At 37.3% G+C, this 17,885-nt stretch overlaps 1 protein-coding gene across 3 annotated transcripts in view; it reads left to right on the top strand.

Moving 5' to 3' along the window:
• The window catches only part of LPGAT1 (lysophosphatidylglycerol acyltransferase 1), a 78,990-nt gene that overhangs the window by 24,705 nt on the left and 36,400 nt on the right, over nucleotides 1-17,885 (top strand). For all 3 annotated transcript variants that reach the window (XM_057727745.1, XM_057727744.1, XM_057727742.1), the window contains one exon: nucleotides 17,003-17,121. In XM_057727745.1, coding sequence (XP_057583728.1) covers nucleotides 17,003-17,121 — 119 coding nt within the window. The remainder of the gene's footprint in view (nucleotides 1-17,002; nucleotides 17,122-17,885) is intronic.

The raw sequence follows: 17,885 nt of genomic DNA, 5'->3' as shown, positions 1-17,885 counted from the left end.
AAAATCTAGGAATAATAAATGCTGGAGAGAGTATGGAGAAAAGGGAATCCTCCTGCACTGTTCGTGGGAATGTAACTTGATACAGCCACTGTGGAGAACAGTATGGAGGTTCCTTAAAAAACTAAAAATAGAACTATCATATGACCCAGCAATCCCACTACTGGGCATATACCCTGAGAAAACCATAATTCAAAAAGACACATGCACCGCAGTGTTCATTGTAGCACTATTTACAATAGCCAGGACATGGAAGCAACCTAAATGCCCATCAACAGATGAATGGATAAAAAAGATGTGGTACATATATACAGTGGGCTGTTACTCAGCTGTAAAAAGCAGTGAAACTGTGACATTTGCAGAGACATGGTTGGACCTAAAGACTGTCATACAGAGTGAAGTGAGCCAGAAAGAGAAAAACAAATATCGTATATTAACACATATATGCAGACTATAGAAAAATGGTACAAATCAACCTGTTTGCAAGGCAGAAATAGAGACCCAAATGTAGAGAACAAACATATGGACACCAGGTAGGGAAAGTGGGGAGGGTTGGGAGGAATGAATTGGGAGATTGGGATACCAAATTGTACACTCTAAATATATACAGTTTATTGTATGTTAGCTGTATCTCAGTAAAAGTTATAAAAAAAAAAGATGTGGCACCTATATACAATGCAATATTACTCAGCCATAAAAAGGAATGAAATTGAGTTATTTGTAGAGAGGTGGATGGACTTAGAGTCTGTCATACAGAGTGAAATAAGTCAGAAAGAGAAAAACAAACACCGTATGCTAATGCATATATATGGAATCTAAAAAAATGGTATTGATGAACCTAGTGGTAGGGCAAGAATAGAGATGCAGGCGTTGAGAATGAACTTGAGGACAAAGTGGGGGAAGGGGAGGCTGGGACCAAGTGAGAGCATAGCATTGACATATATACACTACCAAATGTAAAATAGATGGCTAGTGGGAAGCTGCTGCAGAGCACAGGGAGGACAGCTTGGTGCTTTGTGAAGACCTAAAGGGGTGGGATAGGGAGGGTGGGAGGGAGGCTCAAGAGGGAGGGGATATATGTATACATATGGCTGAATCACTTTGTTGTACAGCAGAAACTAACACAATATTGTAAAGCAGTTATATTCCAATAAAGATGAAAAAAATTTTTTAAAAAGTTACATTAAAAAAAAAAAGACTTCATACTTGAAACAGGACTCAGTGCTCCACAACATAAAACATTCAGAATTCCGCTTCATGTTTTTCACTGTTGTTGTTTTTTTTAAAGTAATTAATTAATTTATTGGCTATGTTGGGTCTTCGTTGCTGTACACAGGCTTTCTCCAGTTGTGAAGAGCAGGGGCTACTCTACACTGCGGTGTGCGGGCTCATCATTGGGGTGGCTTCTCTTGTTGTGGAGCACAGGTTCTAGGTGCGTTGCAGCATGGGGCTCAATAGTTGTGGCTCTTGGCTTAGTTGCTCTGCAGCATGTGGGATCTTGCAGGAGCAGGGATCAAACCCGTGTCCCCTGCATTGGCAGGCGGATTCTTAACCACTGCGCCACCTAGGAAGTCCCTCACTGTTGTTTGTACCTTTGCTGCTACTGTCTCTTTAACTAAGTTGTCTGTTGCTTCAGGGCAGGGGCTGTGGTTTGTTCTTCTTCCTTATACCTTTCTGCAGAGGTTGGCAAGCTACAGCCTTTAGGCCAAATCCAGCCCACTACTTGTTTGTTTTGTAAACCCTCTCCAGCACAGGAGGCTTTTGCGGATGATGCTTTGCAATTGATCTTGATCTGATGACAGGAAACACTAACATTGAACCCCAATTAAGTGAAATCTTACCCCTCACAAGAAATAATTTTTTTCTTCTCATTAGTAGACCAATATTGCAAAAAGTTGTATTGTTATTTTTATATTTTCAATTTTGTCAATAAAAAATTTGTAGAAATGTTTTGGAAAACAAATTTGTTATGTAAATACCTATACAACATCCTCAATTTTGCCCATTGGCCTGCATAGCCTAAAGTTTTACTTCCTGACCTTTTAGAGAAAAAGTTTACTGATCCCTGGCTTATAGTAGTGGTCCCCAAATTTGTCTGCACATCTGCACTGTCAGAGGAGCTTTAACATGTATATAAACGGACTTCTCTATCCTGGAGATTCTGATCAATATATTGAGATAGAGCCTGAGAACCTATATTTTTAACAGGCTATTTAATTGTTTGGGAATCACCGCCTTTTAATGCACTGGTAGGGTTAAACTCCAAGAGACAGTGAAATGAGTATTGGATTAGATATCATATGACAGCACATTATTTTCTTACTTCAGTATTTACTAACTGTGGGACCTAATCCAAGTAACTACTTGTTCTGCAGTTTTTAAGAAGATTTCTGGTTCCTTTGTTTATAGATGGTTTTGCTTAATCCTCTACATAATAGTTCTTTTACCTTTTGGGGTTCACAGAACCTCTTTTAGAGTCTGATGATAGCTCTGCACCCTCCCCTCAGAAAAAAATGCACCTGTATTAATTTCCTGTGGCTGCCATTACAAATGACTACGGAAGCACTTAAAACAACAGAAATTAATTCTGTCACATTCTGGAGGCCTGAAGTTCAAATCAAGGTGTTGGCAGGGCTGCACTCCCTGCAGAGGCTCTAAGGGGGAGATTCCTTGTCTCTTTCAGCTTCTGGTAGCTGTCAGAGTTCCTGGGCTTATGACTGTATCCCTCCAAGCTCTGCCTCAGGGTCATGTGGCCTTCTCCTCTTCTCTCTGTCTGTTCTCTGTGTATCTCTTGTGAGGACATTTGTCATTGATTGAGGGTCCATGTGGGTAATCCAGAATTAGCTCCTCTTCTCAAGATCCTTAACTAAATCACATCTTTTACCATATAATGTAACATTCACAGGTTCCAGAGATTGGACATGGGTATTTTGTGGAGTAGGGGTAGGGGAACATTTTTTTGGCTTCCCACAGCACCTTTGCGTGTGCTCACAGCTTTACAGACAGTTTCAAGGGGTTCACAGCTCTTCAAGTCCATTTATGGACCCCATGGACTCCAGGTTTGAAATCCATGCTCAGTGGGAAGAACTTTACAGCTAGTGTATGCTAGCCTGTTTACTCTCCCCTCTCTGTCATCTTACATTCATCTCCTGTTAATACCAATCTTGAAATGATGTTTTCTTCTTGGGACTTAGATTCTTCAATTTATATTATGCTTTTTGAGTTAGTTTCTCTGATTCCTTTAGGAACTCTTTATCTTCTAATAAGATTTATTGTTAAAATAAAAGCCTTTTCCAATCCTTTTTACTTAATTCCGTTGCAAGGAGACTAACTTCTGTAGATAACTGGTAATGCTTCCAGTGAGAAGAGAAACTTACCTTGATTGAGTACCTCATGTGGCAGGCCTTTTAGCAAGTGCTTACATGTGGCTTCTTATAAATACTGAAAACAGCCCTGAGAGGGAAGTAATATCAGCCCCATTAAACAAATGAGAAAAGGAAGACTTCTGGAAGTTAAGTAACTTGCTTAATGTGGGTAATAGAACTAGTCTTTGAATGAAAGCCTTCTACTCTAAAGCCCATGCTATTTTCATTATGCTTTGAAAACAGCACACTTCCCTTTTAATTGAATGGTTAATAATTTTATTAGACAGGGTCTATCCATACTTTGGTTTTAGGGGCCAACAGACTTAGATTTCAGTCAGATTTATAGTGCTTACTTCTAGTATTACCTTTCTCAATGTCTTCTCTGTTTCCTGTCTTTAAATAAGATTGACGTATGACCTGTTATGCCTTATAGTGCTGCTGTGGCAATTGAGAGAATATGAATGAAAGTCCTTTAAAATAAGAAAGTTTTACTAATATGTAGTACAATTAATTAGTTTCTCATTTGATTATATTCTTAGTACTTCTTTTAGTATCCTAGATTTCAAAGTTTAGGAATATGGCCAAGCCTCAAACCAGAGGGTAGATTAGCTCCAACCATGAACTTCTTTGCTTCAGGCCTTTTGAACAGTTGGCTGGCGTGAATGATTATATCTGCTTTCTGCTCTTTCGTTTTAAGGGGCATCCCCAATTTTGTCTAGCTCAGCTCCACTTAGGATATCTTAGGAGTTCGTGATGATTTTCTGAGCTGTTCTCTTTCCAAGGTCAGTTTTTAACTCCTCAGGTTGCCTCTTTGCCATGGGTTTGGTTAGTGCCCTGGAACTGTGCTCCGGAGACTCTTCCCCTTTTCTCTGTCCTCCTCCCCCAACTTCTTTGCACCCTCATTCATCTGCAGTTAAGTCTCTTAAATGAAACTAACATCCCATCTCTTCTCCTTACTGATTACTATCTCTTCTAGCTTTGCTCTAGTCTTCCAGGATATGAAGATACTAAAGACATTCTCATCTTAAAAAAAAAAAATCCTCCGCTTAACAAATAGCTACTCTCCCTCATTCGCACAGCCCTTCATCCCTTCCCTCCATCCCACATATTGTCAGTTCCTTTCCTGCTGGCTTTCTGTGGTTTGTGAGATAATGTGCAGAATTCTGTACTCTACTAGCTTGGCCCAACCCTACCTCTTCAGCCGCATGTTTTGGTATTCCTTTCCTTTCTTCTTCCTGTTACATCGAAGAATGTCCTCTCTATCAAGAGCCAGTCCCTTTGCTATGATTCCACTCCTTCCTGTTTGCCCAGGCGCCTTCCTCCATTGCTAATCTCCTCTTTATTTAACTTTCATTAAAACTCTCAAATTTCCAATTACTCTTAAAAAATTGGAGGGTCTGATAACCTGGTTCCACATTCCCAGATATCGGCAACAGCCTGAAGTTGGATAGGTAGCTGCTCTCTTTGGGGGTGGGCATGCACTCAGTTTTTAACACAGTCCCACTGTTCCCTTCTGTCATATAGGAAGCCCACTTCCCTCACTTTTGTCACCTGCCTGGTGACAAAAAAAAGTAATGGAATTTTATATTTCATGGCCTAAATTCTAGTATCTGACTTCTAAAAGTACCTATGTAATCTGATCTCTTATTTACAGATACGACCTCATTTTCCGTTCTTCCCAGTAGCAACTGTCTGTTCAAGGCCATTTCCCTCATGTCTTTGGCATCTGTTCCCTTCATGTTTTAGCTCCCAATGATTTCTTCTTTCCTTGCCCCCTGTGGTACATATTTTCATGTGTAATGCATTAATCCCCAATTTATCTTTTATTCCCAATAAGTGAGTAGACTTCTTGAGGGCAGGGATCATATTACATCAATTTAAAAGTTTGCTTAAGTTTTATATGGAAGAAAATGTATTTTTAAAAAAAAGCAGAAATCATCCAGCTCAGTGAGCTGCTGGCCCGGTAAGATGCTGGCATGATGACAGGCACACACCAGCTGAGTTGACGAGGAACAGCGGAGTCACAGTTCCAGTCGCAGGCTTCCTCCAGGGCATACGTCTGAGGATTGGAAAGGCAGGCAGAATTGCTTGTACTATTTAAAATGTTCTCTGTTCCAGTCTTACTTCTTCCCTTCCATGCTCTCTCTTCTCTCACCTTTTACTTTTTCTCTTTTTCTCTTTTGAGTAAGCTCCTATAGTTGAATTTAATGAGTTAATTACTTTGTGATAGAATCCCTGTATACATTTATATCCCCCACAGTGGTAGAATCCTATTTCTCTATGAAGAGAATAAAACAAGTTTAATGAATGAATGCATCAGACAGTGCTTTGGGGGATAGTGAGAAGGAGGTTCTGTAAATTAATTATCCTTACCATCTGTATATTTTTCTTTGCAACTAACTCGGTCAGTCAAGGAGCAGCCATAGAGTTCTGTTTCTTGTATTTGATAAAATATCTGTGAAATGAGGAACTTGGATTCAGATATCTCTAAATTCCTTTCTAGCTATAAAATTCATTAAAATCACAACCCCTACCATATGTATTGGTCTGATTCTAAAACTATTTAGAGCTCTAGAAGTAACACAGAGAAGTACCTACATTGCCCACTGATTTCCTAGTAATTTGGTGCAATCCTCTACCTTTAGGAGAAGTTAGAATTTCCCTTCTTCCACTTACTCATTTTGGCAGCCTAAAGCAGATACTACTTAATCCCATTGCTTACACTTTTCCCGATGGAAACAAATTTTAGTACCTTTGGTTTAAATCCCCATCTCTGAATTTAGTATAGTGTTCTGTTCGTCAACTTATAAGTGAATGAAAGAAGCTATTTAAAAGGTTGAGAAAACAAAACTTTGAGCAAGCTGAGGGTTTTGCATAAAGTACTTTTACTGAAATGTACTATAAAAGGAAACTTAAGATGTAAAGTCTTACCTACTTCACCTCTCAGTGGTTTAACAAAATACATTTAAACCAGACTACTCAGGGGGAGAGGTTTTTATATAGTGAATGTAAGAAAATGAACACTTAAGAAACAAATTAAAAGAGGGCAGTCCGTTAGTAATATCTTCCACTAATACTTTGATCTGGGGAGAAAAACCTCCCTGAATTACATAAGTTATAAGTCAAATGCTGAAAATTTGAAGAAAACAGAAAAATATAAAGAAAAAGAAAAATAAGAGAAAAAAAATCATCTGTAGTTCTGTCATGCTGCAGTTATCACTATCTTTGGTAATCACATACTCCTCGAATTACAGAAGTAATAAGTCAAATGCTGAAAATTTGGACAAAACAGAAAAATATTTAAAAAAAGAAGAAAAATAACAGAGCAAAAATCGTCTGTGGTTCTGCCATGCTTCAGTAATCACTATCCTTTGTAATCACATCCTCCCCCCACTTCCAACCCCAGGCAATCCCTGATGTGTTCTCTTTCACTATAATTTTGTCATTTTGTGTATGTCATAAAATGGAATCATGCATTATGTAACCTTTTGAGACTGACTTCTTTCACTCAGCAGGCCTTTGAAAGTCGTCCAAGTTGTTGGGTGCATCATTAGAATGTTCTTTTTTGTTGCTGAGTTGTATTCCGTTGTATGGATGCACCACAGTTTATATCCATTCATCTGCTGAAGGCCATTGGGTTGTTTCTAGTTTTCAGCAATTATGAATAGAGCTGGTATAACATTCATGCACAGGTTTCTATATTAAGTTTTCATTTCTCTAGGGTAGGAGTCAACAAACTATGCCCAACAGGCCAAATTTTCCTATTCCCTGTTTTTGTATGGCCCTATGAGCTAAGAATGGCTTTTACATTTGTAAAGGTTTGCAAAAAACACAGCAACAATAGAAGAAGAATATGCAACAGAGACCATGTGTGACCTGCAAAGCTTTTTATTTAATGGCTGACCTTTACAGAAAAAGTTTGCTAACCCCTGCTGCTCTAGGGTAAATACCCAGGAGCGGGTTTCCTGGGTCAGATGCAGATGGTAAGTGTATTTTTAACTTTATAAGAAACCGCCAAACTATTTCCAGAGTGGCTATACATTTTGCATTCCCATCAGCAGTGTTTACAAATTCCAATTTTTCTGCATCCTTATCAAAATTTGGTATTATCAGTATGGTTACTCACTCTAATAAATGTATAGTGGTTGTTCATGGTTTTAATTTGTATTTCCCTCATGGCTAATGATGTTGAACATCTTTTCATGTGGTTGTTTGTCATCCTTATATCCTCTTTGGTGAGGTGTCTAATTTTTTTGCCTAGTTTTTAATTGGGTGGTTTGTTATCTTACTGCTGAGTTTTGGAAGTTCTTTAAACATACAAATATGTTACAAAGACAAATCCTTTGTTGGATATATGATTGCATGCATTTTCTCACAGTCTTTTCATTCTCTTAACAGTGTCTTTTGCTGAGCAAAAGTTTTAAATTTCGATGAAGTCCGATTTACTGATCTTCTTCTTTTATGAATTATGTTTTTCCTGTCAAGTCTAAGAACACTTTGCCTAACCTCAGGTCAAGGAGATTTTCCCCCAGATTTCCTTCTGGAAATTTTGTAGTTCTAAGTTTTACATTTAACTCTGTGATCCATTTCAAATTAATTGTTGTATAAGGTATAGGTTTAGGTTTCATATTTTTCTAACATTGTTAGGGAGACTATTCTTTCTCCATTGGATTGACTTTGCATCTTTGTCAAAAATCATTTAGCCATATTTATGTGGTCTATTTCTGGACTCTCTTTTCTGATCTGTTGATCTGTGGGTCTGATCCTTCACCAGTACCATGCCATTTGGTTATTGTAACTTTATAGTAAGTTTTAAAATTGGGTGGTGTGACTCCTCCAACTTTATTCTTCCTTTTCAAAGTTATTTTGGCTATTCTAGTTTGTTGGCCTTTCTTTATAAGTTTTGGAATCCAATTGCCTGTATCTGCAAAAATTCTTATTGGGATTTTGATTAGAATTGTGTTTTATTTGTAGATCAATTTGTGGGAGAATTGATATCTTTACTGTGTTGAATCTTTCAATTTTTCAATCCATGAACATGGTATTCATTTCATTTTGGCCTTCTTTGATTTCTTTCACCAGCACTTTGTAGTTTTTAGCACACAGATCCTGTATGTTTCAGATTTATACCTAAGTATATTTTTTGAGCTGTTGTAAGTGGGATTTAATTTTTTTTTAATTTCCTGCCATTCACTGCTAGCGTAAAAATATGATTGATACTTATTGTTGAGTTTATATCCTGTAACTTTGCTAAACTCACCTATTAACTAATAGGAGCTTTTTGTAGATTAAATGGGACATTCTACAGAGACAGTCATGCCATTTGTGAATATGGGCAGAATTATCTCTTCCTTTCCTACCTGTATGACTTTCACTTTTTCTTTCTTTCTTTCTTTCTTTCTTTCTTTCTTTCTTTCTTTCTTTCTTTCTTTCTTTCTTTCTTTCTTTCTTTCTCTCTCTCTCTCTCTTTCTTTTTCTTTTTCTCTTTCTTTCTTTCTTTCTTTCTTTCTTTCCTTCCTTCCTTTTCTTTCTTTCTTCTTTCTTTCTCTCTTCTCTTTCTTCTCTTTCTTTCTTTCTTCTCTTTCTTTCTCTCTTTCTCTCCTTCTCTCTTTCCTTTTCTTTTTTTGGCATTATTGGTAGGACTTCTGGAATAATGTTAAATAAGAGAGGTGAGATGGGTCATCCTTGCCTTGTTTTCAATCTTAGGGAGAAAGCAGTCTATATAATTAACTCTAAATAGTATGTTAACTGTAGGTTTTGTTTAGAAGCACTTTATCACATTGAGGAAATTCCTTTCTATTCTTAGTTTACTGAGAGTTTTTTTTCATGAATGGATATTGAAATTTGTTAAGTGCTTTTTGTGCCTCAATTCGTATGTGTCTTAGTCTGTTTGGGCTGCTATAATGAAATGTCACAAGCTGGGTGGTGTATAAACAACAGAAATTTATTGCACATAGTTCTGGAGGCTTGGAAGTCCAAGATCAAGGTGCCAGCATAGTCATCTTCTGGTGAGGGCTCTCTTCATGGTTCTTAGCCTTTTCACTGTGCCCTCACTTGGTAGAATGGGCTAGACAGCTCTGCAGGATCTCTTTTATAAGTGCACTAATCCCATTCATGGGGACTTCCCTGGTGGCACAGTGGTTAAGACTCCACCTGCCAATGTGGGGGACACGAGTTCGAGCCCTGGCCCGGGAAGATCCCACACGCCGCAGAGCAACTAAGCCTGTGAGCCACAACTACTGAGCCTGTCTTCTAGAGCCCTCGAGTCACAACTACTGAAGCCTGTGCACCTAGAGCCTGTGCTCCGCAATAAGAGAAGCCACTGCAATGAGAAGCCTGTGCACCACAATGAAGAGTAGCACCCACTAGCTGCAACTAGAGGAAACCTGTGGTCAACAGCAAAGACCCAATGCAGCCAAAAACAAACAAACAAACAACTTTTTTTAAAAAAACACTGTTTACTTAAAAAAAAATCCCACTCATAAGGGCTCAACCCTTATGACCTAATCACTTTCCAAAGTCCTCATCTACTAATATCATCACTGTTGGGGGTTAGGACTTTAACATTTAAACTTTAGGAGAGCACAGACCTTCAGATCATAACAATATAATCATGAGGTTTTTTTTCCTTAGACTGTTAATGTGGTGGATTATTACATTGATTAATTTTTAATAGTCAACCTTGCATTCCTGTGGTGATAAACCTTACTTTGTTGCAGTGTATATTTTTGGATTCCATTTCCTAACATTTTTTGAGGATTTTAATGGATATGTCTATAGTTTTTTTTCCCTTTTGCCTTTTTCTGGTTTTGGAATAAGGGTAATGCTGGCCTCATAAAACAAACTTGAAAGTGTTCCTTTCTTTTCTGTTTTCTAGAAGAGATTGTATAGAATTGGTGTTATTTCTTTTTTAAATGTTTAGTAGCATTTGCTAGTGAAATCATCTGGGCCAGAAGAATTATTTTTTGGAAGGTTTTTGACTATAAAATCAAATTCTTTAATAGACTGCTTTATTTTCATCTTTCACATTAAGGGCTTTTTCTGGGTATCTGGTAATACATGACAATCTGTTCTTATTTAAGAGTAGGGGGTACTTCCTAGGTGGCACAGTGGTTAAGAATCTGCCTGCCAATGCAGGGGACACGGGTTCGAGCCCTGCTCTGGGAAGATTCCACATGCCACAGAGCAACTAAGCCTGTGAGCCACAACTATTGAGCCTGTATGCTGCAACTGTTGAAGCCCACGCACCTACAGCCCATGCTCCGCAACAGGAGAAGCCACTACAATGAGGAGCCCACACACCACAACAAAGAGTAGCCCCCACTCGCAGCAACTAGAGAAAGCCCGTGTGCAGCAACAAAGACCCAACACAGCCAATAAATATATAAAATAAATTTATAAAAAAAAAAAATAAGACTAGGGGACTATAAGGATGATTGGTAGCCCTGCTAGTGGCTGAAGCTTGTCCACCCTAAGCCTCATTGTAGGATAATCTGATTGGAATACTTCACTGGAGAATCCTAAGTGTCAGTGGTTTTAGATCTTTTCTTTGGAGCTGATCAGATTTCCTAGAGAAGACTCTTCCAGACTCCTCGCTGCCATACCCTGGGGCTGAGTGGGTAAAGGCTGGGCATCAGAGGGCTTGATCTTTTATTTTTAATAAGCACATGTTCACTTAGTCCTTATGTTGTCTGTGCTATTCTCACCACAGGCTTATATTGTCCTAAGTCATTTTGAACTCTCTTAGTGGTTTTAAATGGGATAGAGGTGGAGGTGGGATATATGTAGGGTCCCTGGGGTTGTAACAGAGAATGTTGGCCAGGTGTGCTAAAAGTTTTGCAGTGTTGATGACTGCAGGAAGAATTGCTTCTCCTGAAATACCAGTGTCTCCCCTTTTGGAAACTGTCTAGGTTTAAGTTAAAGCAAATCTCAATACCAGTTAGAGTTAATTCTCAGTTATCTTTGACTTTCTTGCTCTTTCTTTTTCCATGCTTGCCAGTGGTGATTTAGATTATATTGGTATTTGAAATTGGAAACTATTTTAAAATTTTCTTTTAAGCAGGTGGCTAGAGTGGAAGTGAGAAGACTTGTTAGGAGGTCACTTGAGAAGTCTGAGAAAGAAGTGTTGATGGCTTGGCCTAGAGTAGTAGTAGTAAAGAAAGAGAAACATAGAGGTTGCAGGGTGTGTCTTATAAATAGAGTCCAAAGAATTTAGAGATGGATTAAATATGGAGATTTGAGGAAAGGGGGGAATCAAAGGTGGTCTTAGGTTTTGTCTTGAGTTGAAAGAGCTGGTTCTGCAGTGAGCATATTAAATTTAAGTTGCCTGCCTTCTGGGCCCAAAGGCACTGTTGATTTTTTTTTTTTCTCTTAGATACTCTTTGCCTCTTTAGACTTGGTTATTATTCAGCTGTTGTGCAAAAAACACTTGATTCTTGGCTTCTGTGCCACTCCTTATCGTTGCCGTCCACTAACCTCATTTGTTGAGGACTTTGGGCCTTGGCTTGTCCACCCCACCTCCTGGTATGATCATGGGCAACGTCAGGGGCCGTGTGGGCAAGTTATCTGTTACTGTCCTCAAGGGTCCTGGATGTAGCCTGCCAGCAGCGACAGCACCGTATAGTGGTTTTGAATCCCAGTTCGCTTACTTCCTAACTGTGTAATTTTGGAGATACTGCTTAACCTTTTGTGTCTCATTTTCTTCAGTTGTAAATTGGGGATAATCGTGTCTGCACATTTGGGATTTTGTGAAGATTACATAAGAAAATAATGTGAATTATTTTCTGTTACTAATTATTAATGCCTGACATATAGTAAGCATTCTATAAATGTTAGCCATTAAGACTATTAGGACTTAATTATCTAATAATATATGCTACTATTATTCTTTTAGTTAAGCAACCCCTCCAGAATCTAAACCTTGAGCCTTGCCTCCTCAAGTTTAACCTCTTAAATTAAGTGCCAAAAAAGGGCACTGACCACAACTTTCTAGTGTGTTCAGTATACTAGTTTTGAGAAAATAAAACAGAACTCATCAGTGCTTAAATTCCAGTGGTTCTTAATTACAGATATACATTAGATTCACCCGGGGCCTTTCTCCAAATGTCTGGAGTTTGAATAGGATGGGGAAAGGTGGAGATGGGGATGGCTTCAAGTATCTCTGTTATAATAGCCCACCCTCTGTTTTCTTTAGTGAATTACCCCCTTGCTTGGTTCCTTTCCTCACCAGGCTCCTCTCCACTAATCAGTACCTTAAGCTACGTTCTCACAGCCACCCTTCATGTCCTGACTGCCTTTTTATCTTCCTCTGCTAACCCCTAACTTTGGATGAGTCCAACCCACTCTGCCTCCAACGTGGGCTGCTGAAAGCCACAGTTCTTGAGCTACATGAGATTCTTTCATGTGTTTTTTTTTTTACTCTCTAATCTTTACTGTTCATATTAAAGTACCTGACAATACCTGACACAGTAGTCATATGACTCTTTTAGTTAATAGTGATTTCAAAAGTAACTTCAACTGTCATGTAATCTAATTGCCCAGGATGTCTGTGATTCTATCAATTATATCTCATTCATTTTCACAACATGTTTGAATAGCATAATGATATTATTAATGTTTCTTAAGTGAGAATACTGAGGCACAGAATGGTAAAGTAGTTTGTGACATCAGCTCGCAGGCATATTTTATTGAACTTTGAGAAGTAAGCTATTATGGTTGTGTATAAAGCAACCTTTCTTCTCCACATTAATTATACTGTGGGTCATTATAAAAGCTTTAGCATCACTGTTTTTAAGGAATTTATGATAGCTTATTATTGTTTTTATTTTCTTTTTGAGATGTGAACTGTCCCAATCAATTCTAGTCTATAACTTTGGGGGAAGTTTATTAATATGTGTGTGTGTGTGTGTCTGTGTGTGTGTGTCTAATAGGTGATATAGTCTTTGGCTTTGATTTTTAACAGAATTTTAAAAAATTCAATTACAACTAGGGAACTTTTCTTCCCGTTTTTACTCTGTTGTCTTTCATTCCCTTTGGAAATAGTGGACCTGACCCAGTTCTTTTTTGAGAATTCATTTCACAGAACAGTGTGTTAAAATATTTTTGTTCTTCTAATCAAGTACAATGTAAGAACTGGCAGGCATCCATAGCTTCTGTTCTTTAACATGAGAATAATTCTATTCCTTGATTAAGATACTAGCTCCATTATGATACTTACTGGTTTGGATAGCAGGGTATGATTTGAGGAACATGCTATTTCGTACATAAAATAAATGCTTTTTCTCTACAAGCATTTTTTAATCTTGATTTTGTTAGTCATATAACTTTCTAATGGTGATCTTTGAAGTATATGATGGTATGGTAAACATATTGGTAAAAGAAGACTACCATAGATTTAGTATGGCTGTGAGTCTTAGTAAATTGACATTTAGTTTGAAAATTAATTTTAGCTACGCTATGGCTGAGAGATAAAATATGTATTGGATTAACTCTTAATGATTATACCCTGAAAGTATTACAGAAATAAACACTGAGAACCATTTATAATACATAATGTTAGATTTCTAATGTTCTGGATGTTTAAAGTACAGTGCTATTGTTCTTTTCCTGTTGTTGGTTAGGAAAAAAAAACTATAATTTGTGGGGAATAGAATGGAAAAGAGAAAGGATGGGGAACGTTGAGGAGGATGAAGTATATTAGTTTCAGAGGGCTGCCATAACAAAATACCACAAACAAAGTACCTGTGGCTTAAAACAACAGGAATTTATTCTCTCACAGTTCCAGAAGTTAGAAGTCTGAAACTGAGGTGTTGGCAGGGTGGTTGTTCTGTCTGAAGGCTCTAGGGGGAAGGAGCCTTCCTTGCCTCTTGCTTGCTTTGGGTGGTTGTCTGCAGTTCCTGGCTTGTAGACACATCACTCCAGTCTCTGCCTTCATTGTCGCATGACATTTTCCCTGTGTATCTCTGTCCAAATTTCCCTCTTTTTAAAAATACACCAGTCATATTGGGTATAGGTTTAGGGCCTACCCTAATCCACTATGTCCTCATCTTAACTTGATTACATCTACAAGGCCCCTGTTTCCAAATAGGGTCACATTCACAGATTTTGGGTGGATGTAAATTTGGGGGGGACACTATTTAAGCCAGAACAGAGTTCTAAATTCAATTTATCTTTTGAGATTTAAACCAGCACACTAGATTTATCTACTTTATATAAAGCAAACAAGTAAGATGCATTTTATGAAGGAAACATTTTAATTTGCAGTTATATTCACACATGTGCTTTCCCAGTGCACAGGCTTAGGTATCTAGTATTTTCCATTCATGTAGCAGAAATTGCAATAAAGGACTATTTGGTTATGAAACATCTATTTATATAGATGTGGAGCCAGAAGACTTTCCACATTACTTCTTTATAGCCCAATTTGTAGAACCAAGTTAGACTTTTCTTGAGTGTTTTAACTGCTATTAGAATAATACTTTTGTTCTTATTTATTTTACATCCACAGTACCTGATGCTGATTTATTGAGTGAAGAACGAATTAATGAAAGAATGGTGTGTGTGTATGTGTGTGTGTGTGTTCATTGAAGGGTTGTCAACAGAGGCATGATATGAGTTTTCATTTAGTAAATATGTTCTCTATATTTTTTGAAAACCTAACTGATAGTGTCCTTCACACACTGTTCTACACTTTGCTTTTATTACTTCTATCATTCCATATTAGTGTATAAGTGCTGTGATTGCATAATATTCCATTGCATGGATATATTATAATTTATTTACCTAGTCTCCCTTTTTATTTTTAATTGTGACAAAATACACATAAAATTTACCATCTTAACCATTTTAAAGTGTCAGTATTGTTAAGTGTATTCACACTATTGTGTAACCAATCTCTAGAACTTTTTCATTTTACAAAACCAAAACTCTGTACTAATTAAACAATTCCCCAATTTTTCCTCCTGTCAACCACCATTTTAGAAATTTCTATGAATTTGAGCTGGTCTCTCTTTTTGGTTGTTTTCATCTTTGCTCTTATACACAATGCTGCAATAAAGAGCTTTGCATATGTGTCATTTTGCACATAGATAAGTGTATCAGATTTTCACGTTTCTTAGCTCTGATATATATTGTACCAACTCTTGTGCCAATTTATACCCCCTCCACCCCCACACATAATGTATCAGCTGTTCAAGTATGTTTCAGTGAAAGTAGCTTACCAGCTAAGCTTCATTGGCAACTTGGGAAAGAAAAGGCCACTATGAAGGAGGGTTGGGCTGTCCCCAGTGTTCCACTTCTGTTCCTTAAGGATTACTTGACATCTGTAATGTAGTTTCCATTCAGCATTCATTTTAAAAACTTAAAAGTTTCCCCATACAGGGTAAGCTATTTGTGTCATAGTAATAACTTCTGAGAGAATGATTGGAATACCCTACTCTGCAAGTAGGTACCACAACTGAATATATGTTCAGCCCAGCTGAAATTCCCTTAATCCCAATTTTTAAGATCTTTAAAATGAATTCATAGATGCCTTGTTTAAATGGATTTTAATAGAAAGAGAAAACTCGCAGAACTCTTTTCTCCACTGAACACTGACGAGGAGCTCTGCTATATTGGAGTGACAGTGAAGGGTGCCTGTGAAGGAGAGAGGCTGGCAGAGGTAAAGCTGGTGAGCGCCAGGTCTCCCAGCCCTGTTTCATCCAGAACTAGTGCACACAAGTGGCTCAGCTTCTTTCCTTATAGCAGTGAGGGAGATGAGTGAATGCTAACATGTATCCAGCCTCTGGTAATTCCCCTCAGACATTTGAGGAAAGTAGAAGCTTCTTTGTAGAATCCTGATGTTTGAAACTGAGAATTTTATTTTTGTGTGTGTAGTAACTTTACTATAAAATGAGGTGTAACTACTTGGAGATACCACTATTTTCCTTAGAGTGTACATATAGGTTTTGGTGCAATGACTTTTCATCTGGAGATTTTTAATAAATGTAGCACCCTTAATTAGTTTTCTTATAAAATGAAAATGCTTACCTATTTTATAATATTTGCATATTTTATTATAAAGTAGAATTTAAGGGGCTTTGGGAACCACCTGCCAATGATGATCCGTATTAATAGTTTGAATTCATTCCCCCAGACTTTTTTCAGTGTATTAAATTACATGTAAATTTTATTCCTTCTTTGAAAAGATGGGATCATATTATATATACTGTTTTGTGTTATGTTTTGTTTACTTGATAAGGAGTCCTTTTGAGTTAGTGCATAGAGCTGTCCTCCATTCTTTTAATGGATTTATACTCTTCCATTATATAAAAATTATCTGTTCCCCCGCTGGTGAACATTTAAGTTGCAATAAATATCTTATGCATATCTTTGCCTGTTTGGACAAATGTATTCTTAGGATAAACTCTTAAATAGAATTTCTAAATCAAAGGTATGGCGGTTTTACATTTTAACGGACATATTAGGTACCTGTATAACATGGACATCCTGATTTTTATAGGAAATAAACTTAGTTCTAAACTTTTAGAAGTTTTAGCTAAGTGCTGTATCATCATTAATGTGCACCAGTGTTTCTTAATATAAGGTTTATGGAACTGTATATGTCTTTAAAATGACAGCTTTGAAACTTTTTGCTCTTACAGTGATGGAATGGGGGGAAGATATTAAAGCAGTTTCAAAAGATGAAGCGGTAATGTTGGTGAATCATCAGGCAACAGGAGATGTGTGTACTCTGATGATGTGCCTGCAGGACAAAGGACTGGTAAGCCATCCTGAAGGCAGAGATAGACTGCAGAATGGGAGGTTAACAGACAGGCAATTCAGTATCTTACTACAGTTGGGAATGCAGACTTACACTTTAATATGCATACTTTTCCTGAAAATTTTAAAAAGAAAGATATACTATGTATATAGTTCTAAGTTACTCTAAGAGAGGAATTTACAGACTTAAAGAAAATAACTGGGAGAATGTGGATTATATCTCCATGAAGCGGTTTAAAAAAAAAAAAACTGAGATGAAAGCAAAGTTAATATGGTGCAGCATGGGGCAGTCTTGGGGTGAGTGGTGGATTGCCAGTTTGAGAAATACAAACACAAAAAGCAGTTTGCTTAAGATAGAAGAGTAAAATTGGTTGGGGAATTAGATGATCATGGGGATCTTTGGCCAGAAGAAAATGAAGTAAATATTATTCCGGATTTCACTTAGAAAGCAAATTGAAAGTAAAGATATTAGGGCCATTTTATTCAGTGTTCTAGGGCTGTGTTTGAACTGTTGATTTCACATTGCTTATATTGATAACTAAAATATATCTATAAACTGGGAGGGTTTAAAATAAAGTCAGTCCTTAACATTAAAAGAATTATCCCCTTAGGAGAAGGTAAAGAGGTTATATTCATAGAAAAGTAAATAAATAGAAAGTAAATAAAATTAATGGAGTTAATATTTGGCCTAATAATGAAGAAACAACTCAATAGGTATTTTATAAGTGTTTCATATTCATGGTCACTGATTATAAAAATATAGAA

This window comes from Hippopotamus amphibius, chromosome 3 (genome assembly GCF_030028045.1).
Source record: "Hippopotamus amphibius kiboko isolate mHipAmp2 chromosome 3, mHipAmp2.hap2, whole genome shotgun sequence".
In the NCBI taxonomy this organism is placed as follows: Eukaryota; Metazoa; Chordata; class Mammalia; order Artiodactyla; family Hippopotamidae; genus Hippopotamus; species Hippopotamus amphibius.
This window is presented reverse-complemented; position numbering and strand designations above follow the sequence as displayed.